Source organism: Brachyhypopomus gauderio, chromosome 3, assembly GCF_052324685.1.
Source record: "Brachyhypopomus gauderio isolate BG-103 chromosome 3, BGAUD_0.2, whole genome shotgun sequence".
In the NCBI taxonomy this organism is placed as follows: Eukaryota; Metazoa; Chordata; class Actinopteri; order Gymnotiformes; family Hypopomidae; genus Brachyhypopomus; species Brachyhypopomus gauderio.
This window is the reverse complement of record NC_135213.1, coordinates 28,772,286-28,790,906: the sequence shown is the minus strand read 5'-3', so window position 1 is coordinate 28,790,906 and position 18,621 is coordinate 28,772,286. Positions and strand designations below refer to the sequence as shown.

The window sequence follows — 18,621 nt, the reverse complement described above, 5'->3', positions numbered from 1 at the left end:
TCGTGGATTGGACATAATTCCCCGTGGTATTCAAATTCTCCTGTAGTACTACTATACGACTGGACCAAAGTAGTGACGTTGGTGTGGGGGGCGGGGCTATTGCGCAGGTACTCTCACTTTGTTTTAGGATGACGCCAAAACACCAACAATAGCAACATCTGGTCGATGTTTCGTCTCCTCATTCGACACTTAAAAGTCTAATGTCTTGTATATGTAAGAACTTTGTGTTGCTTTTGCCTGTGCATAATTTCAGCACCGGACAGCGCTCGGTCCCATTTTAGGTGCAGGAGATTAACTCTCCATGTCCTTTTTACTAGTCGTTTAGGGTCATGGTTTATCATGTAGTAGTATAATGTATCATCTTTTTTTTCCTTATCACAACCAAGTCCACGAGGTGATGTGTTTAGGATGTGCTGCCGGTAGCGCTCGCGCTATGTTTAGAAGCTCTTGAGTTACATGGCGAGGCGGAGGGGCGTATCATTAGGCTATTGTTATTCAGACATCAAATAAGAAAAAAAAAAAAAACTCCGCGACCATGCGGATGTGCCTTGAACGCGTGATTATAACAATTAATCTCGAATATAGCCTACCCTATTAAAAGCCAAGAGACAGATATAGTCATTCACTTGCTGCTCCATACACGTGTAATAGGCCTTGGCTCCATATATTCAGGTCCAGGGCGTGTTTTCGCGTTTTCTTGCTGCTTTTGGTACGAATTGTGGTAATATCAGAATAAAGCTTGCAACATTACGCATCCAATAATAATCAGAATGGTCACAGTGGTCTGTACTGACACTGTATAGTGAAGTAGCACACTGGGTGTCTACACACAGACAGCACACTGCGCTCTAGGATAGGAAGCAGTGTTTACATCGCACGGATTTCATCTAACGGATGTGGACCAGACCAGGTAATCAAGTACAGAGCAATCAAGTGTAGTACACCTAAGTTGGGATTTAGATGAGAGACGAGGGGGGTTTCAGCCCTGCCTCCACAAGGGGCCTGATGTCACTACACTGCTCCTGAAAAGCCTTCACGTGATTGGCTAACACAGAGGTACCAAGCTGATCATGAGGCAGATATGGCAAACCCTTTGTTCTGCTGTAGTAAGAGTGCTGCACACATTTAACATGCTGCACACATTTAACATGCTGCACACATCTAACATGCTGCACACATTTAACATGCTGCACACATTTAACATGCTGCACACATTTAACATGCTGCACACATTTAACATGCTCCACACATTTAACATGCTGCACACATCTAACATGTGGCACACATTTAACATGCTGCACACATCTAACATGCTGCACACATCTAACATGCTGCACACATTTAACATGCTGCACACATCTATCATGCTGCACACATCTAACATGCTGCACACATCTAACATGCTGCACACATCTAACATGCTGCACACATTTAACATGCTGCACACATCTAACATGCTGCACACATTTAACATGCTGCACACATTTAACATGCTGCACACATCTAACATGCTGCACACATCTAACATGCGGCACACATTTAACATGCTGCACACATTTAACATGCTGCACACATCTAACATGCTGCACACATTTAACATGCTGCACACATCTATCATGCTGCACACATCTAACATGCTGCACACATCTAACATGCTGCACACATTTAACATGCTGCACACATCTAACATGCTGCACACATCTAACATGCTGCACACATTTAACATACTGCACACATTTAACATGCTGCACACATCTAACATGCTGCACACATCTAACATGCTGCACACATTTAACATGCTGCACACATTTAACATGCTGCACACATCTAACATGCTGCACACATCTAACATGCTGCAAACATCTAACATGCTGCACACATTTAACATGCTGCACACATCTAACATGCTGCACACATTTAACATGCTGCACACATTTAACATGCTGCACACATCTAACATGCTGCACACATTTAACATGCTGCACACATTTAACATGCTGCACACATCTAACATGCTGCACACATCTAACATGCTGCACACATTTAACATGCTGCACACATCTAACATGCTGCACACATTTAACATGCTGCACACATCTAACATGCTGCACACATCTAACATGCTGCACACATTTAACATGCAGATTTCAAATATTGATTTGCCCTTTGTTAAAACAAACTGATATACTGCCCAGATAGGTAACAGACTGATATACTGTCTGCATAGATAACAGACTGATATACTGTCCTGATAGATATCAGATTGATAAACTGTCTTGATAGATTCATATCAGACTGATATACTGTCCTAATAGATAACAGACTGATATTCTGTCCTGAAGGTGACAGACTGATATACTGATAGGTAAGAGCGATATGTTTGCTTCCAGATGAATTTGCCATTGCAGCTCTGCGTTCGCATGGCCTGGTGGAGTCTGGAAACCAGCATCTGCAGTGGTGATGAAGAGTTCGTGTCTGAGTGAGAAGTTCGAGTGGACGTAGGGGAGCTCAATAATGTCTGATGACACCTGAAATCCTCCTATTAGTGACTTTGTGATTACTCTCTGTCTCATGTTTGAGAGCAGTGTGTTGATCGGCTTAGTTGGTAAGAGGTGGTTGGTAAACTCTTATATTAGTTGTGAAAATGCTAGTCTGTGTGCATAAGGATTGTGTTTGTGTGTGTGTGTGTGTGTGTGTGTGTGTGTGTGTGCATACATGTGTGTTTTTGTGTGTGTGCATGTGTTTGTGTGTGCCAATCAAAAGTCTGTAATTAAATCAGTGTCAAATACAGTAATTCGTTTCACTCTAACCGCGTCTACAAATAGCAGCACGTGAACGGTGGAAGTGCTTCAGAGGAATGACCTCTGTCCTCTGTTATAAATGAAGTTACAGATCAGCTAAGCACTGCACCATTAATTTCACAGGCTCAGGACTATTTTTTGTCTGTATGTGAGTGTGTGTGTGTGTGTGTGTGTGTGTGTGTGTGTAAGGCTGCCTTACAAAAGAACAGGACCATATACAGTACCACACACAGGCCCACATATAGTTCCTTCACCTGCAGGTTTGGCAGAAATATTCTCTGTACTGATGAATTTAGCTGAGTGGACGGATCACTGCTGACCTTGTCTGAGAAGGATTTAATGGTCTTATTCAGTGTTAAGAGCCAGACGCAGGGGTCAGCATCTGTGCCACTCTGCTTTTATTTTGAACTTAGTTTCACTTAGTGCAGAGGAACTAAAATGTGAGGCTTTAGAGTGGAATGGTTGGCCACGTCATGCGTAAGGTCCTCCTGACAGAATGTGTTTCTGTCGTGGCCAGCTAAATGCCACAGACCGTGTAGAGTCCTTGAAATGTATCACAGTTGTCCTGGTGGGCGTATGGTAAATGCACAAATATTTGTGCTATTGAGATAGAAGTGGAAGGAATTTGCTTTTCTGCAGAACATCACAAGTAAAGTAATTGAGTTAAAACATGTTCTGCTTTCAATTAATCATTTAAAAATATATATAAACCTTGAAAGAATAATATTAGAGTTTGGAGGAAGGCATTATTTTGGTTTGCAGGACTTAAAAAGCCAACTAAAACTAAGAGGGGAGTGATTTTAAAGTAGAGTGCTGTGCACTGCAGCTTCCAGAATAGATCCATAGAGATGTTCATCTGGGTGCTGACTCATGCTTGTTTTCGAACACGCTTAACAACTGCACAACACCGTGGGAACAAGAACTCTGTGCTCAGTCTTGCCTTCCCTGCAGTCTTCTCAGCAGCAGATTGGCACTGTGGCCCGAGCCCAGCTCCTTCCTCATCTCCTCCTCTTCGTCGACCCGTTGTAATGCTCACACCTGAGCTGGCAGACGGAGTGCTCAGAGCATTCTGGAACCAAACAGCTCATTAGCGGGAGGGCGCTGTGTCATGGCAAGGTCTTTCGAAGGCGTCTGTGTAGCAAAGCAGGTTAAAGCAAGAAAGTACACAACACACCAACCACACAGATGCATAAAAACAAACAGACAGTGCTGGTTATAGAAAACACAGCATGTGTTAATGTGAATACAAACACACAGTGCAGGTTAAAACAAAAGTAAGAGGTGTGTGTGGTGGTGATGAGGGGTGTGTGTTGATAAGGGGTGTGTGGTGGTGAGTGATATGGGGTGGTGATGAGGGGTGTGTGTATGTTGATAAGGGGTGTGTGGTGGTGATGATGGGTGTGTGGTGGTAGTGAGGTATATGTGGTGGTGATGATGGGTGTGTTGATAGAGAGGTGTGTATGTGGTGATGGGGGTGTGTGGTGATGATGGGTGTGTGGTGGTGGTGAGGGGTATGTATTAATGGGGTGTGGGGAAGGTATCCTCTTACACTGTACTTTGACAGCTGGTGAAAACCGCCTCCAGATTGCTACACAGTAAGTGAGTCTACTGGAGTAGTGTCGTGTTGTTCGGGAAACTCACAGCCATTTTAATAGAAACACCTACTTGGTAACAGTGCTCACTGGAAACTTTATAGCTACAGCTAGCTTATACACTATTAGATGTCAATGATGCAACTAGGATATACACGATACATATGCAAGCAAAGCAGTTCTGAATTAAAAGGAGGATGTTTGCAGTTTACAGTTTAAACTGAAACTGTAAACTGCAACATATATATTTATATAAATATATATTTATATGAAATATATATATTTTATATGAAATAAATATATATACAACTTATTACAGTTTATATATGAAAAATTAGATGTTTAAATCATGACATTCACTCCATGGGGTTTTACACTTCTAATAGTGTAGATCAGTTCTTTGAATTTCAATTTCCTAATTTCATTGCTGCCATAGCAACAACTGGCTATGCAAAAACATATGTCATTAATACAGTGTTCAATTGTTCTAAAATGTCTTGCCACTGGAAATGACAAACCCTTGATTCTGAGGGTCTGGAGGTGTTCAAAAAACAAGCAAGTAGTTATGATTCAAACATCTCTTTCTGATCTACTGAGGTAGTGCAGGTTTGACAGATTGTTAGTTTACTGTGTTCATCTCCAGGATGACTGTAGCCCACTGCTAGACTTGTATGAGCTATTCTACACAATTGTGTCAGAAACATTAGCCGAGTGTCTGAAAATGGATGCGTCTTCAAAGACTGTGTGCTGTTAAAAAGTGAATTATACTGGTCAGCCTAAACCTATTAGATGTGCTAAAGTAAGACCCATAGGCATAGACTCCAGAAGAGAAGTGCGGTAGTGAGGAAATTATACTTAGGACTCCATACCAACCAGAAACCTCTAATAAATAATAAAGTGTACAGGCCATAATTAAGTATTAATCACAGCACAGTGAGTGTCACATTATTGTTCAAAATCACATCGCTCAACTTTTTAAATCATTTTTATAAAGCTGTTTCATTTCTCCATTCACACTCATGTAGATGTGAAACTGAGTTACTAAATGCTGTTTAACTAATATTGATCAGACTACTCGGGTCCTTAATGTAATCTCATTATTTACACCAGTGCTTCACCTTCTGGGTGTCTACAAAAATATTTTCTAGCAATTTGTAATGCATCTTACAACTCTCTCATTTAACCTCTGAAAAAAGCACCCACATTAATTTAAGAGAAAATAGTACCTTGCACAACATTCAATGAAATGTATTAGGTACTATAGTGCCATCTGCTGGTGAGAAGCACACACACGTGCGCACACACGCGCGCACACGCACACACACACACACACACACACACAATAAAGCTCGAGATGCACACTTCCTCAGCATTGAAACATTTATTCCAATCCACAAAATTTCTGTCTACTGTATTTACAAAGCCAAAAAAAGAAAAATGCTAACCGTATCTAGAATGCTCTTCTTCAAATCTACTTGCACGTCCACTGTTAAATAATCATGATACAAATAAAATGAATAAATGTATTAAAATACTGTAACAAAATTAAGGCAATTAGGCCTAATACTATAAAATTTGGATATTTCAGCTTAAAACACAAAGTGTTTCAGAGAAGGTTTTTTTTTTTTACTTTGAAAAATACAGTGGATTCCCCCAACCCCTATTAGACAAAAGGTTAACAGATTAAACAGACAAAACGTTTGTTCATATCAGCTGAGTACTAATCATTAAAATAATTAAAATTATTTTAGACAGCCCAATCAAGTTGAATTTCACAGTGTACCATGTGATTGACAGGTCTAGAAAGTTCATTTTGTGTTCAGTAATTAAAAAGGCTTGATGACAAATTAAACGTGAAACATGACAGCAACTTAAAATCGTACTTCACAAATCTGGATTCAGTCTGTTTAAAATTTTTTTTAAATCCTCACCTCTTAAAAAAAAGTCAATTCATAGATTTACAGACTGCATACTGAGGCCCAAGTTAAAAGCGGCTTGAGTAATATTAATCAAATAACAGGATCTTTGTCGAGTTACAGAAACACAATAGGTAAGTAGAAATCAAATAAACAAATGACAGCAAAGATTTACATTCCAAGTGGCCTTCTCCATCAAACAGTCCTATTTGAATGGTTCTAGATTGCCGGTAAGGGCAGAATCCATGAGGTCGTCATCATCTGTGTGCATGTACACAGGACTCGGTCGAGAGGTCCGCTCAGAACTCATCATAGACATAGAGGGATCTGAGCAAGACATAGGAGACCTGGACCAGCTGTCTGCTTTCATTGGGTGAGAGGAAGGACCACAGGACATTGTTGACTTTTTCTTCTCCTTTTCTCTGTCCCTTTCTCTGTCCCTTTCCCGGTCCCTCTCTCGTTCCCTTTCTTTCTGCTTCTTTTTTTCTTTTTTGTGCTTCTTGTGTTTTTCCCCCAAGCTGACGGACATGGAGCTCATGTAGTCTTGTGGTGGTTGGAGGGGTCTCATGGTCTGGTCGTCGTCTGAGCTAGGACTATTCTGATGGGATTTCTCTGCGACCGAGCTACTACCAGACTCACTCTCGCTGTCTGGGTTCAAAGGCGTGTACCCAGGGGAGCGGCTATGGCTGGGGGAGCTGCGGTCATGTTTGGGTGTCGATCCGCTGAACAGGGGCGATGCTTTCAGGCCTGAATGCTGCGGCCGCATGGAGCCTTCTCCTGATCCTTCCCCAGGCTTCTGGAGGGTGACTTTAGACTTTATGCTCGGAGAACCTCCATCTGGCTTGCTGATGATGATCTTAGCCACACCAGTGCTGCTCACCCCACCACCCTTTTGGTCCATCAGCTTTTTGTCACTCGAGTTGCCCCCTGAGGCAGACATGGACTTTGACTTGCTTTCCTTGTCTACTTTGTCTCGTTTGCTGAGGTAGTCTCCTCCCTGCGAGGACATGCCATGCTTGGAGGACGGAGGGCCAACGTTTGGGGGCAGTCCTGAACCTCCACCACCTCCGCATCCCTCGCCCTCCTCCCCTCCAATCCCTCCACCACCCACGCTCTTCAGCTTGTCTATCACTGCGGTCAGAGACGGCTTTTTGTTTCGACTAGGGGACTTGCCCTTGGCATTGGGATTGTTCCCGCCCCCTCCCCCTGTGCCACAGCCCCCTCCTCCACCACCACTTCCCCCATACTGAGACTGACTGGAAGAAAAGGACATGGACCCAGAGGAAGAGGATGAGCTAGCAGAGGATGTAGAGGATGAGGAAGAGCCAGAGGAAGACCCACTACCCAATTGCTTCTGGGAACTCATCCCACATCCAGAAGAGGACTTGGTCCCTCCTGAACTACCACTTCCAGAACCAATTGGGGACTTTGCTTTTGAGGATGGTGGTGTCCCAGGAATCTGACCCTGCTGAAGCTTCATTGGGGAGGAAAGTTTGTCTGAAGAGACAGAGCGTGAGTGTGATGGGGAGATGTTGGGCTTAATGCTGGGATTCATCAGAGATCCAGGAGGCTTGCCTCCTTGGGCCTTCATTTTATTCCCACTCACTGCTCCACCACTGCCGCCACCACTTGATCCCGACATTCCATGCTTGGTGATTGGGGAGGAGCCTGGTTTGCCTGAACCCATCCCTAAAGAGGAGCTTTTGGACTGGGGAGGCAGGCCACTCCCACCCCCTCCTGTTCCAGGTGGCTTGGAGCTGTTGCCTTGTCCCATGGAACCCTCCATCTTGTTGCTTTTGATCTTTCCCAGGGACGAGGAGGAGTGGGAATGATGGCTTTTGCTGCTACTCGTGGCAACACCAGCACTGCCGCTGGTGGAACTGCTTGATGTGTAAGCTCCATGAGAAGACGTCTTTGCTAAGGTCCTGGGGATCTGTATTGTGATTTTAGGAATAGGGGGTGTGGCACCTCCTGGTGGGGTCTGAGAACGACCTGAGCTCCCTGGAGATTTGGATCCCCCTCCACCGATAGATCCTCCAGTGCAGACACTCCCACTCGGAGGGGTATAGGGTCTACCCCCTGAGCTGTGTGAGGGAGACTTGCCATCAGGATCAAGCTTCTTCCGCTTGGGAGGTTTGTCTTTCGACTTTCCCTCACTGGAAGGGGTACGACTGCGTTTGATCTGTTTCCCTTCAGAAGAACCCGTACCTCCCATCACCATCCCAGTGCTTATTCCTCCACTGTCCTCCTTCGGTCTCATCGGCTGCTGTTTGAGTTTTAGTTCGCCTGTTTTGAAGTCACTGCCCATTCCTCCCATGCTCAACATGAGTGGGCTCTGGCTTCCAGCTCCATGAGATGAATGGGAGTCTCCCATATCTGGCACCGGTCCCAGCAATGGTTTTCCTCCTCCGCTGTTGCCACTGAAAACCAAGTTCATGTCAAAAGGGTCCTTTATCGAGGTATCAGGGGTGCTGCGCCCATGTGAGGTGGGATTCTGAGGAGTGCCCGAGGGGGTGTTTTGCTGACTGCCTCCACTGAAGCCCTTGACCAGATCCAGATCCGGCTCTGGGCTTGGTGAACTGTCTTCGAAGTAGCTCTGTGAAAAGGTCCCCTGTCCAGGGAGCAGCTCTGGGTTGAAGTCTGTGTCTGGGAAGAAATTGCTTGAGGAGGCATCACTGTTTGGGGTTGCGGCAGTAGTGGCCTCTGCAATCAGGTCTGCTGGATCAGTGAAGGGATTCTCATTGCTGTTGGCACTGAACAGATCAGCCTCGAACACAGCACTGCCCTGTCCTGAGCTGGAGGAATCTCTTAATGGTGTTCCCAAGGATCCACCTTCCTCCCCAGCCATATGGTGCTGTCCGTGACTCGCACCGCTTCCTTTAGGAGCCTGATCAGGAAGATCAGACAGGATGTCGTTGATGTCTGTGCCGATGCTGTCAGAGCTAGACAGACGCACCATGCGAGGAATCGACCCTGAAGGCTGGGACTGAGCTTGTGTCTGAGCTTGAACATGAGACTGTGGGTGGTACTGCATCCCAGCACCTGTTGGTGGTGTCCCACACTGGCTTGGGGCTGGCGTGATACTGTGAGGCGTGTCCAGCCCGTCTCCTGGAAGACCGACATCAAAGATGGGGTTCTGTGAGGCGTCGACGTCCATGGAGAAGAGTTCACGATGGAAATCGTCTTCTGTCGGGTGGTGTGTGTGGTGGTGTTGCTGACTCATGCCACCCACTGGCTGTTGTGGAGGTTGCTGTTTCATCCCCATGCTACCTGCAGCGCCTGCTGTAGCTTTATCAGAAGCCCTTGGACGCTTCTTCTTACCCTTGGTTCCTCCACCTTGACTGGGCTGACCTTGGCTGTCTGTTCGAGGGGAACCAGAAGAGTTCTGCCTCTCTAGAGGGCTACTACCATACAGGGTAGCAAAGTCCTGTGAAGGGTTGTCCTTCAGCAAGTTCATCAGCATGGGGTGGTTTTTGGTGTTGCTTGCTGGCGAGGTGGTGGACGGTGGCGTCTGGTGTGGCTGTGACCCTCCCGAAGTCTGGGGGGTAGGACTGGACCCTACGCTGCCCGTTATCTGCAGCAGACTGGTCAGTATTGGGTTCTGCGTCACCTTGCTGAAGTCGTCCGATCCGTGACTGTGCTGCGCGACCTGCTGCTGGAGCTGTTGCTGCTGGCTGCCCATCTGCCCCATGGGGTCCACGACCCCGCCCTGACGGCTAATGTTAAACAGGGACGTGATGGGGCCCTGGAATGCCCCACTTGGGCCTCCTGCCCCAGCACCTCCTCCGGTTGGGGTGGTACCTCCTCCAATGCTCAAGGGGTGGTTCCCATCGGGCCCTGTGCCCATGCCCAGGTATCCTGGGCTGCCTGTGGGAGGCAAGTTCTTCTTCACCACCTCCACCGTTTCAGCTATCAGGGACAAAGCAGGGGTGTCTGCCTGGATGGTCTCTGCTTTGCGACGGATAGCTCTCATTGTCACAGGGATGGACATGCATCTAAACACAGAAAAGAAGAAAAAGGAAAAACTTTTGATGAAATGGAAATTCACACGTACTGCGAATTAGTGCATTTCTTACAAACTTATCAAGGTAAATACAGTTTTTCTCAGCCATCACTATTCTGTGATCTAACCCAGTGGTTTTATGATTCCCAAGTCCACATTTAACTCAATTTCAGCTCCCAGAGCATCTACAGCAGGTCTTCGTGGCTCTGCTGAATCACGATGTGAGTTGGGACTGAGTGTAACTGCACACACAGCCATACAGCAGCTCTCACCTCTGCACGACTTTAGTGATGAATTCATCTGTGCAGATCAAAGCATCAGACGAGCCCTTGTAGAGCTTACAGGCCACCTGTCTAGAGTCAATCACGTCCATAACCACTGAGGACAGAAGATGGAGGCGGCGAGAGGCCATTAGACAGGATCAAACAATCTGATCTTGTAAATGTGAAAGGTGATGAAAATGGTGGATTGCAATGTGTTCTCACCACAAACGAGCGACTCATTCACAGGATGCTGGAAGGACACACTGAGGCTACAGTCGGTCAGTGGGCACACTTCAAACTGCAGGAGTCCTGGGCTGTCTACAGGGAAGAGTCACAGTGAATAATAAATCATAACTGCTTTATTATATATATATATATATATATATATATATATATATATATATATATATATATATATATATATATATATATATATATATATACACACACACACACATACATACAGTCATGTGAAAAAATTAGGACACCCCATTAAAGAGTCAGCTCTTTATTAAAAAATGTTCACATACCAATGTCCAAAATTGTTTTTATTTATTTCTCAAAAAGAAAATTATTTAATTGCAGCCAATCAACAAAAATTACCATTGTTTTACTCATGAAACTAAAGTTATGAACAAAAATGCATATTATAATGGAGGAAAAAGTTAGGACACCCTACCCTCTAATAACTAGTGTTGCCCCCTTTGGCTGAACTAACTTCAGTGAGACGCTTCTTGTAGCCACGTACCAATCTCTGACATCGATCTGAAGAAAGTTTGCCCCACTTCTCAATGCACAATTCTTTCCGCTGTGAGATGTTTTAAGGGCATCTTGCATGTACAGCTCGTTTTAAATCACTCCACAGCATCTCAATTGGATTAAGATCTGGACATTGACTTGGCCAATCCAGGACTCTCCACTTCTTAGTTTTTAGCCAGTCCTTGGTGGATTTACTGGTATGTTTTGGGTCATTGTCCTGTTGCATGGTCCAGTTCCGCTTCAGCTTAAATTTTTTTTTACAGATGGTTTCACATGTTCCTCAAGCACCCTCTGATACACAGCAGAATTCATGGTAGATTCTATGATGGTGAGCTGGCCAGGTCCAGCTGCAGCAAAGCATCCCCAAACCATGACACTTCCACCTCCATGCTTCACAGTTGGTATGAGGTTATTTTCTTGGAATGCTGTATTTGGTTTACGGCAGACATGTCTTGTTTTCCAGTATCTAAATAATTCAACTTTACACTCATCTGTCCAAAGAACATTATTCCAGAAGTCCTGGTCTTTGTCTGCATTCTCTCTGGCAAACTTCAGCCTGGCCTTAATGTTTTTCTTAGAGAGCAAAGGTTTCCTCCTTGCACACCTCCCATGAAAATTAAACTTGTGTAGTCTTTTTCTGAGAGTCGAGTCATGCACTTTCACATCGACAGTAGCTAAAGCCTGCTGTAGGTTCTGTGATGAAATTTTAGGATTTTTCATTACTTCTTTTAGCATCTTACAGTCTGCTCTGGGGGTGAACTTGCTTGGACGGCCAGACCTGGGCATGGTCACAGTTGTTTTGAATGTCCTCCACTTGTAAACAATTTTCCGGATGGTGGAATGACTGATGTTGAAATCTTTGGAAATCTTTTAAAATCCATTTCCAGACCCATAAGCAGCTATGATCTTCTTTCTAAGGGTGTCAGGTAGCTCTTTGGATCTCACCATATATATATATATATATATATATATAAATGTGTGTGTGTATGTGAGATTACTGCAGATAGACATCCCACCTTCCTTTATGTAGGTGTTTTTCACACAGCTGCCGATCAGGGTGTTGTACGCAGCCTGGTGTCGTATGATGTCCAGCAGGGCGGGCACATGGGCGGGGTGTCGGAACGGGATTTTTGACACAAGTGCCCCCTGCAGGGATCTTCCATCATGCACTGGGGCATTCCCATTCAGGAAGTAACAGTGCTGTTGTCCTGGCAATGCCTAGCCAAGCAGGGAAAGACCAGACACATTACACAGGAGGGTCCCAGCACAACATCCCATAATGAACCATCAGCCTGGGCTCAAGTGTGTATTCCCACCAATTACACAGACGTTTACTACAATGAAGATGATGAGTATTTACTGCATAGAAGCGCATAGACTGGGCTGATGCTGTAGAACTGATGCCCTCGTCGTCACGGCGCTGGCTCTTAATGATGAGGTCATACAGTGGAGACAAGGCAGGGACAGACTCGAACACAGGGATACCTACAGAGACAACACACACACACACACACACACTTGTACAAGGCTTTTCTGAGTAGTAACGGGCAAACAGCACCAGATCACAAAACTGCGCAGGAGATGTCTTGCGTGGTTTTCCATGCTTATCCTACCGGTTACGTTGCCCATTTTGTGAATAAAGGACAGGGAAAAGGGCATGGGGAGGTTCATCTTCAGGAAGAAACACGCCGGCAAGTCCACAGAGTTGGAGTTTGTCACTGGAGAAAACGTGGGAGTCCTAGGATAAAAAGCAGAGGAGAGGAAAACTCAAAACTCTTCGCCCCACTCGCCGCTCCACGATAGACCTCAGAAATGTGACGTTTAGTTGGCCTGTCAGAATGATTAGTTCTACTAGATTGGACTTGAAAAAAAAAATCATTCAGAGGTGCATAACTTGACAAGATCTGCACACTGCAACTGAATATTACAGCACCTCTAGAACACTGCACTAGAATCCACGAGCGAATCCAGAACACTGCACTAGAATCCATGAGCGAATCCAGAACACTGCACTAGAATCCATGAGCGAATCCAGAACACTGCACTAGAACCCTGGAATTTACCACAATGTTCCAAACACACAAACTAATCATTGTGTTAGAAACCTCTTTGCATAATATCACAACATTTATTCAAGATCACTATCACAAAGGCCAATAATGTGATTTAAGCAATATATTGCACTACACCCTAATGGTGCTGGACTTACCCTTTGTTGTCCACCGGGTGGGATCCTGTGATTAGTGGAGCAATGGGAAGCTTACAGATGGACGATGTTCCCTCCACGGTTACGAACACGCTCACTCCCAGGGAGCGTGGGACTGCACCGCAGACATGTTGAGCACAGTAGTGCACAAAAACACACAAACGGTACAAAGTGACCTAGCTCAGCCTCATCAGCGCGAATTCTGACGTGGTCAACCTCATAAGACTATTCAACAGCTGACCTTAGGATTCCAATAAAAGCACGTTTGTAGTCAGCTGATTTTAAAAATACATTCTTAATAGGTAGAGACGCAGCTGATGGGGGATTACTTTGAAAAAGGCTGGAAACTTTCTAAAAGATGAAATACTGGACCATTGCTTACACTTACAGTGACCTGAAGCACAAATGTCCTGGAACACATTTTGTCCCTAACCTAATTGTGAGTGGGTAAAGTTGCTCACAGGTCGCGTCGGTGAAGGAGAGCTGGGAGCCTGTGCCCTCCTCAAAGATGTCGTATGGGGAGACATAGCACTGAAGGGAGAGCAGGTGACCTCCACTGCGTGCAGTCAGCGCACCCACACCGCCATGCAGGACCGTGTCCACGGTGCTCGCGTTGGTGGCCAACCTGGAGGAGAAAGACAGTCAGGAACGCAGCACAGCACTAGATCCTGGAGGAGAAACACACTCAAACACAGCATGGAGCTCCAATAAGAGCTACGTCATGCCCTCCAAGCACCATCACATACCTGAACATGTGCATCATCTTGGTGAGGTCCAGCTCCAGCGACTGGAGGGCCAGGTACATTTTGGTCTTCAGTTTACTAGAAGGAAGAAGCAGAAGTCTGGAGAGGTGGTTTGATTCAAGGACAAATGTGCTCGAGCCGCATGGACACGCGCAGCACAGACAGACACGCGCAGCACAGACAGGCAACTCACTTGTCTCCAGGAAGCTTGTAAAGGTTGACCAGACCCTTCAGGTGTTTGGAGAACTCCTCAAAGTTCTTCTCTCTATTAAAGATTCAAGATTCAACACAAGCATAACAATTCAACAGGAGAGCAACTAGGAATTACTACACATAGTCACAAACACACAGATTTACTACATACACTCTGTAAAAGTACACTTATAGTCCAATATGAATTACTAGACAGTCAAATGATTAAAAAAGTCGAATCCAAGTAAGTCAGGCCCTGACCTTTATGACTAGTGGAACAGCCTTAACATTGAGATGTTAGCATATCCAGATTACGTATGCTTACCGTAGATGTTGAATCAGCTCTGGACAGCTCTACAAAAACAATGGGAACAGGGTGTTAAAAACAAGGTCTCGTGTCTCACTACTATTCTGAGTGTGTTTGTGTCAGTCCTGCTTCCGCACCGCAGGGTTCTCTCCATGGTGTGCTACTTTGACATCCACCAGCTGCCCACTTGTGTCCAGCTGAACTTCAACGTAGAACATGTCGGAGGTGATGTAGCACTCCGTTTCCGAGGGGCTCAGGTGGGACCCCAACCTGCGGAACGAAGGGCACCACAGGGGTGGGGCTCAATAAAAGCAGGACGTACAGAACTGACAGGCAGCAGGTTAGTGGTTTAGCCACGGGGAACAAATACCATACAAGGAGACAGAGACATAACAGAGAGGATACTGCAGGTGAGACATACATGTTCTGACGAGCGATGGACTCCAGGCGATCCGTCATAGAGGCCAAGGAGCACACTGATGGAGTGGTGAAGAGCAGAACAGATTCACGCACACTTCACAGACAGCATCCTTTGAAATATAAGTTTGAATAACTTTACAGATGGTCTTTTATTTTTTTTTTAAACATACAGCTTATGAAACCTTTAGACCATTCTGTGCTGTGTTATAAACGTGACCTGCAGTTACAGCCTTACCCTTCAGGGCCCTTTGCAGTGTCTCTAGACATGTGAGAAGGAGCTGGTGTCCAGCAGAACTCATCACTCCACGCTTCTCCTGAGCAGACAGAACAAGGGAAACAGACAGATCACACTGAGCGCAGAGTGTGGGCTTAACCTGTCCAGCTAACCCAGTCTCCGCCCTGTCTCTTACCATTGCCTGTCGCACGACCTTACTGGTTTCCTGCCAGGGCCGAGATACATTGTGCTTAGCATGCAATCGCTCCAACAGAGCATTCACACGACTCTGCTTCTCCGCCTCTGTAAAGGGAGATAACGTGCAGTTTGGTTAGAGTGCCATGTACCGTAAACAACAACAACAAGAAACTCTTATTCGTGGGTGATAGACGTCTTAGGTAGTTCTCCCTCTGAGGGGAAGGAAAACGGCTAAAATGATCTCCAACAACTACAGATGCATCTCCGAGATGTGAGTGGAAGCAGTTAAAATACAAAGTCTCTCCACGGCCGTGTAAGACATTCACCTTTAACCGCACACGACAGTTTACTCTAGTGTTCTCTTCATAAACCCGCTAACACGAACCAGCGAATGTAACTCACAGCGGGCTAACCAGCTAGCAGCATCATGCTGTAAACAAAACCCTGCACACCTGCCCGTCTACTCGGTGTTTTACGCAGGATGGTACACATACCCGTCCCTTCCTCCAGTTTAACCCGGTCCAAAGGTGCAGGAACCGCGACGCTTTGGCTTTGGGCTGCGTGCGCCGTTTCTCCGGCGGGGCTGCAGCTTTGCATCGACGCCGCCGCCATCTTCGCAACTTCCCGTCGCTTCTCCAGCGACGCGGTGTCGCAGTGCGATGACGCGGATCGCCACGGACGATTGGGGGTTTACTGACAGAAGGTAAATGTTAAAGTTTATCATGTAATAGACGTCTAGTGTGGTTGGAGAAATTGTATATGTGCTAAAAAGGGCAACTATTATCTAGAGTTCACGATGCTTAAAATACAACGTACTCAACTGTTCATTCAGCACCAAATCACTGGGTTAAATATTTGTGGATATAAATAAATTAGCTATATTTATATTTGAGATAAATTGGAAAGGAATTTTATAACAAGAATCATTGTCATTGTCTGTTACAAAGATTTAAAGTAATGCAAAATTAATTAATTCATAGTACAGTGACAGGTTCAAAACACTAGAGGGCGCAGCTGACAGGCTCGTCACCATACACAGCCATCGCATAAATGATTTCTGTCAGCGCAGCTACCCTATAAATGAATCATTAACAAATACGTGGTCTTAGAACAAAAGCCATCAACATTTTCTTACATTTGTGCTGCATATACACAATACATACCCATACAAAGCCCATGGAAAGTCTCTGTGTGTGTGTGCATGTGTGTGTGTGTGTGTGTGTGTGTGTGTGTGTGTGTGTGTGTGTGTGTGTGTGTGTGTGTGTGTGTGTGTGTGTGTGTGTGTGTAAGAAATAGAGATGAGAGATAGAGGAGATGCCCAGTGTAATTGATGTGTCTACTGGGAGCTGGCAGAGGATAAGCTTGATATGAGTGCCAGCATGTCTGTGGAATGGTAGTAGTGGTGTGTGTGTGTGTGTGTGTGTGTGTGTGTGTGTGTGTGTGTGTGTGGCACTGAGGCAGGCTCTGAGCTGAAGCTGTGCCATCAATCAGAAGGTACTTCACCCCGGCCTTGCAGCAGCCCCCCTGGCCATGGGCTGGGGGAGAGGGGCAGGTTCACTGGTGGTAAATAACCCTCTCCTGCCCCTCGATATGCAGCTGGCACACAAAGTAGGTACCGCGGTTGCTGATCTCTTTGATTCCTTTCCATTAAGGTCTTCACTGATCCGCCATTTTGGTTCTGAGTCCGGGGCACGCTGGCACACCAGACCAGTCTTGATCCGCCATCTTGGGTCTGCTGCCACGGTGGCATTCTATGCAGTGTAACTGAGGCTGACTGGGGCCAGTGAGTGAACGCCAGATCCGCTGTCCAGCACCATCCCACCACAGTGGTGATGACATGGGACCATTCAGGTAGGTGGTGGGCGTCTGCGTTAATGTGGTATCGTCTGAGGCAGGAAGCTGAGCTACTCAAAACACATTCCTGAGGGCACCTGAACCTGTGACATTAACCTGAAGAAACACAGACTCTGCTATTGACTCCACATACTCTGGGAAATTCATATATTTCATTTTTAAGCTCAAATTCATACTTTGGTCACCAGGAATAAAGTTAAACTTTTTCAGTTAAATTGATCCTTTTGTAATTTTGGTAAAAAAAAAAAAAGTAAAATTTAGCCACCAAAGTTGATGGAATATTTCATATTCTTTAGTAAGTTATACATTTTCACATCACTTTTAGCTTTATTCCATAATTTGATTTTAGTTTAATTTTATTGGAACTGTAATATATTCCAACAGTACGTTTATTCCATATATATACCAGCCATAACACTTCAACATGTTCATTTGGAAATTCTGGAATTCTACTGTACAGAGCAATATGACTTGGTTATTTCTGGATTTGTGTATATTTTCCAGCCCTGTTGTTTTGCTTCTTAGGTGTGATTCTACCCTTCGTCTAAATTTACGGCTAATATTGCCAATACAGGGAACAGCAGCAGTTCCAGTTTGTAATGCTAGTTCTGGTTGTATGTATGAAGCAGACTGAAGAAGTTTATATATAAAGGACTTCAGTCTGCTTCACATAAACAGTGTTGTAAGGTATAATGTACCACTGCACATATTGAAGGACAGCTGATTCATTAACAGATCCCCCCCTTCTACACCTCAGCTCTGACATCTCATCCTTCCCTTGAATTAAAAAATCCTGTTTGTATAGGTGTTAATGATCAATCAATTAATTGATTGACTCCTATGCATTACATGAACATATGTGTAATAAATAAATATGTCTATTTTCAGCACGAGTGATAATGGTTCCTGCAGATCATATCTACATATGAAAGTGTTCTGAGGCTAACTGGCATGATTCTTAAAGACTTTCTCTACAACTATATTTATCGTTGGACAATTCACAGACAAGAGCATTTGGAAAGAAGAATCTAACCCTAGCAGAACTGAGTCATAGGAGAACAAAACTCTAGAAGAACTGAATCCTAGCAGAATCGAATCCTAGCAGAATTGAATCCAACAGCATCAAATCCTAGCACAACTGAATCCTAGCAGA

The 18,621-nt window shown here is 45.0% G+C and overlaps 1 protein-coding gene and 1 long non-coding RNA gene across 3 annotated transcripts in view; one reads left to right on the top strand and one right to left on the bottom strand.

Annotated features, from left to right (window-relative positions):
• Nucleotides 1-5,759: 5,759 nt before the first annotated feature.
• On the bottom strand, nt 5,760-16,272 carry med1 (mediator complex subunit 1). 2 transcript variants are annotated; one of them, XM_077000910.1, is made up of 16 exons: nt 16,109-16,272; nt 15,613-15,719; nt 15,438-15,516; nt 15,204-15,258; nt 14,920-15,052; nt 14,801-14,829; nt 14,477-14,548; nt 14,287-14,361; nt 14,002-14,165; nt 13,544-13,655; nt 12,948-13,072; nt 12,695-12,819; nt 12,351-12,552; nt 10,798-10,893; nt 10,585-10,690; nt 5,760-10,304 (listed from the first exon to the last, which is right to left on the bottom strand). In XM_077000910.1, the coding sequence occupies exons 1-16, from the start codon at nt 16,224-16,226 to the stop codon at nt 6,515-6,517; spliced, it is 5,388 nt and encodes a 1,795-aa protein (XP_076857025.1). In that variant the 5' UTR covers nt 16,227-16,272; the 3' UTR covers nt 5,760-6,514. The 2 variants fall into 2 exon arrangements, with proteins under 2 accessions (XP_076857025.1, XP_076857026.1); XM_077000911.1 differs by lacking the exon at nt 16,109-16,272 and having other exon boundaries at nt 15,204-15,312; nt 15,613-15,646.
• LOC143510973 (uncharacterized) overlaps nt 16,180-18,621 on the top strand; it is a 17,952-nt gene continuing 15,510 nt past the window's right edge. The window contains exons 1-2 of the long non-coding RNA XR_013130125.1: nt 16,180-16,317; nt 17,267-17,465. This is a non-coding gene — a long non-coding RNA (uncharacterized LOC143510973). The remainder of the gene's footprint in view (nt 16,318-17,266; nt 17,466-18,621) is intronic.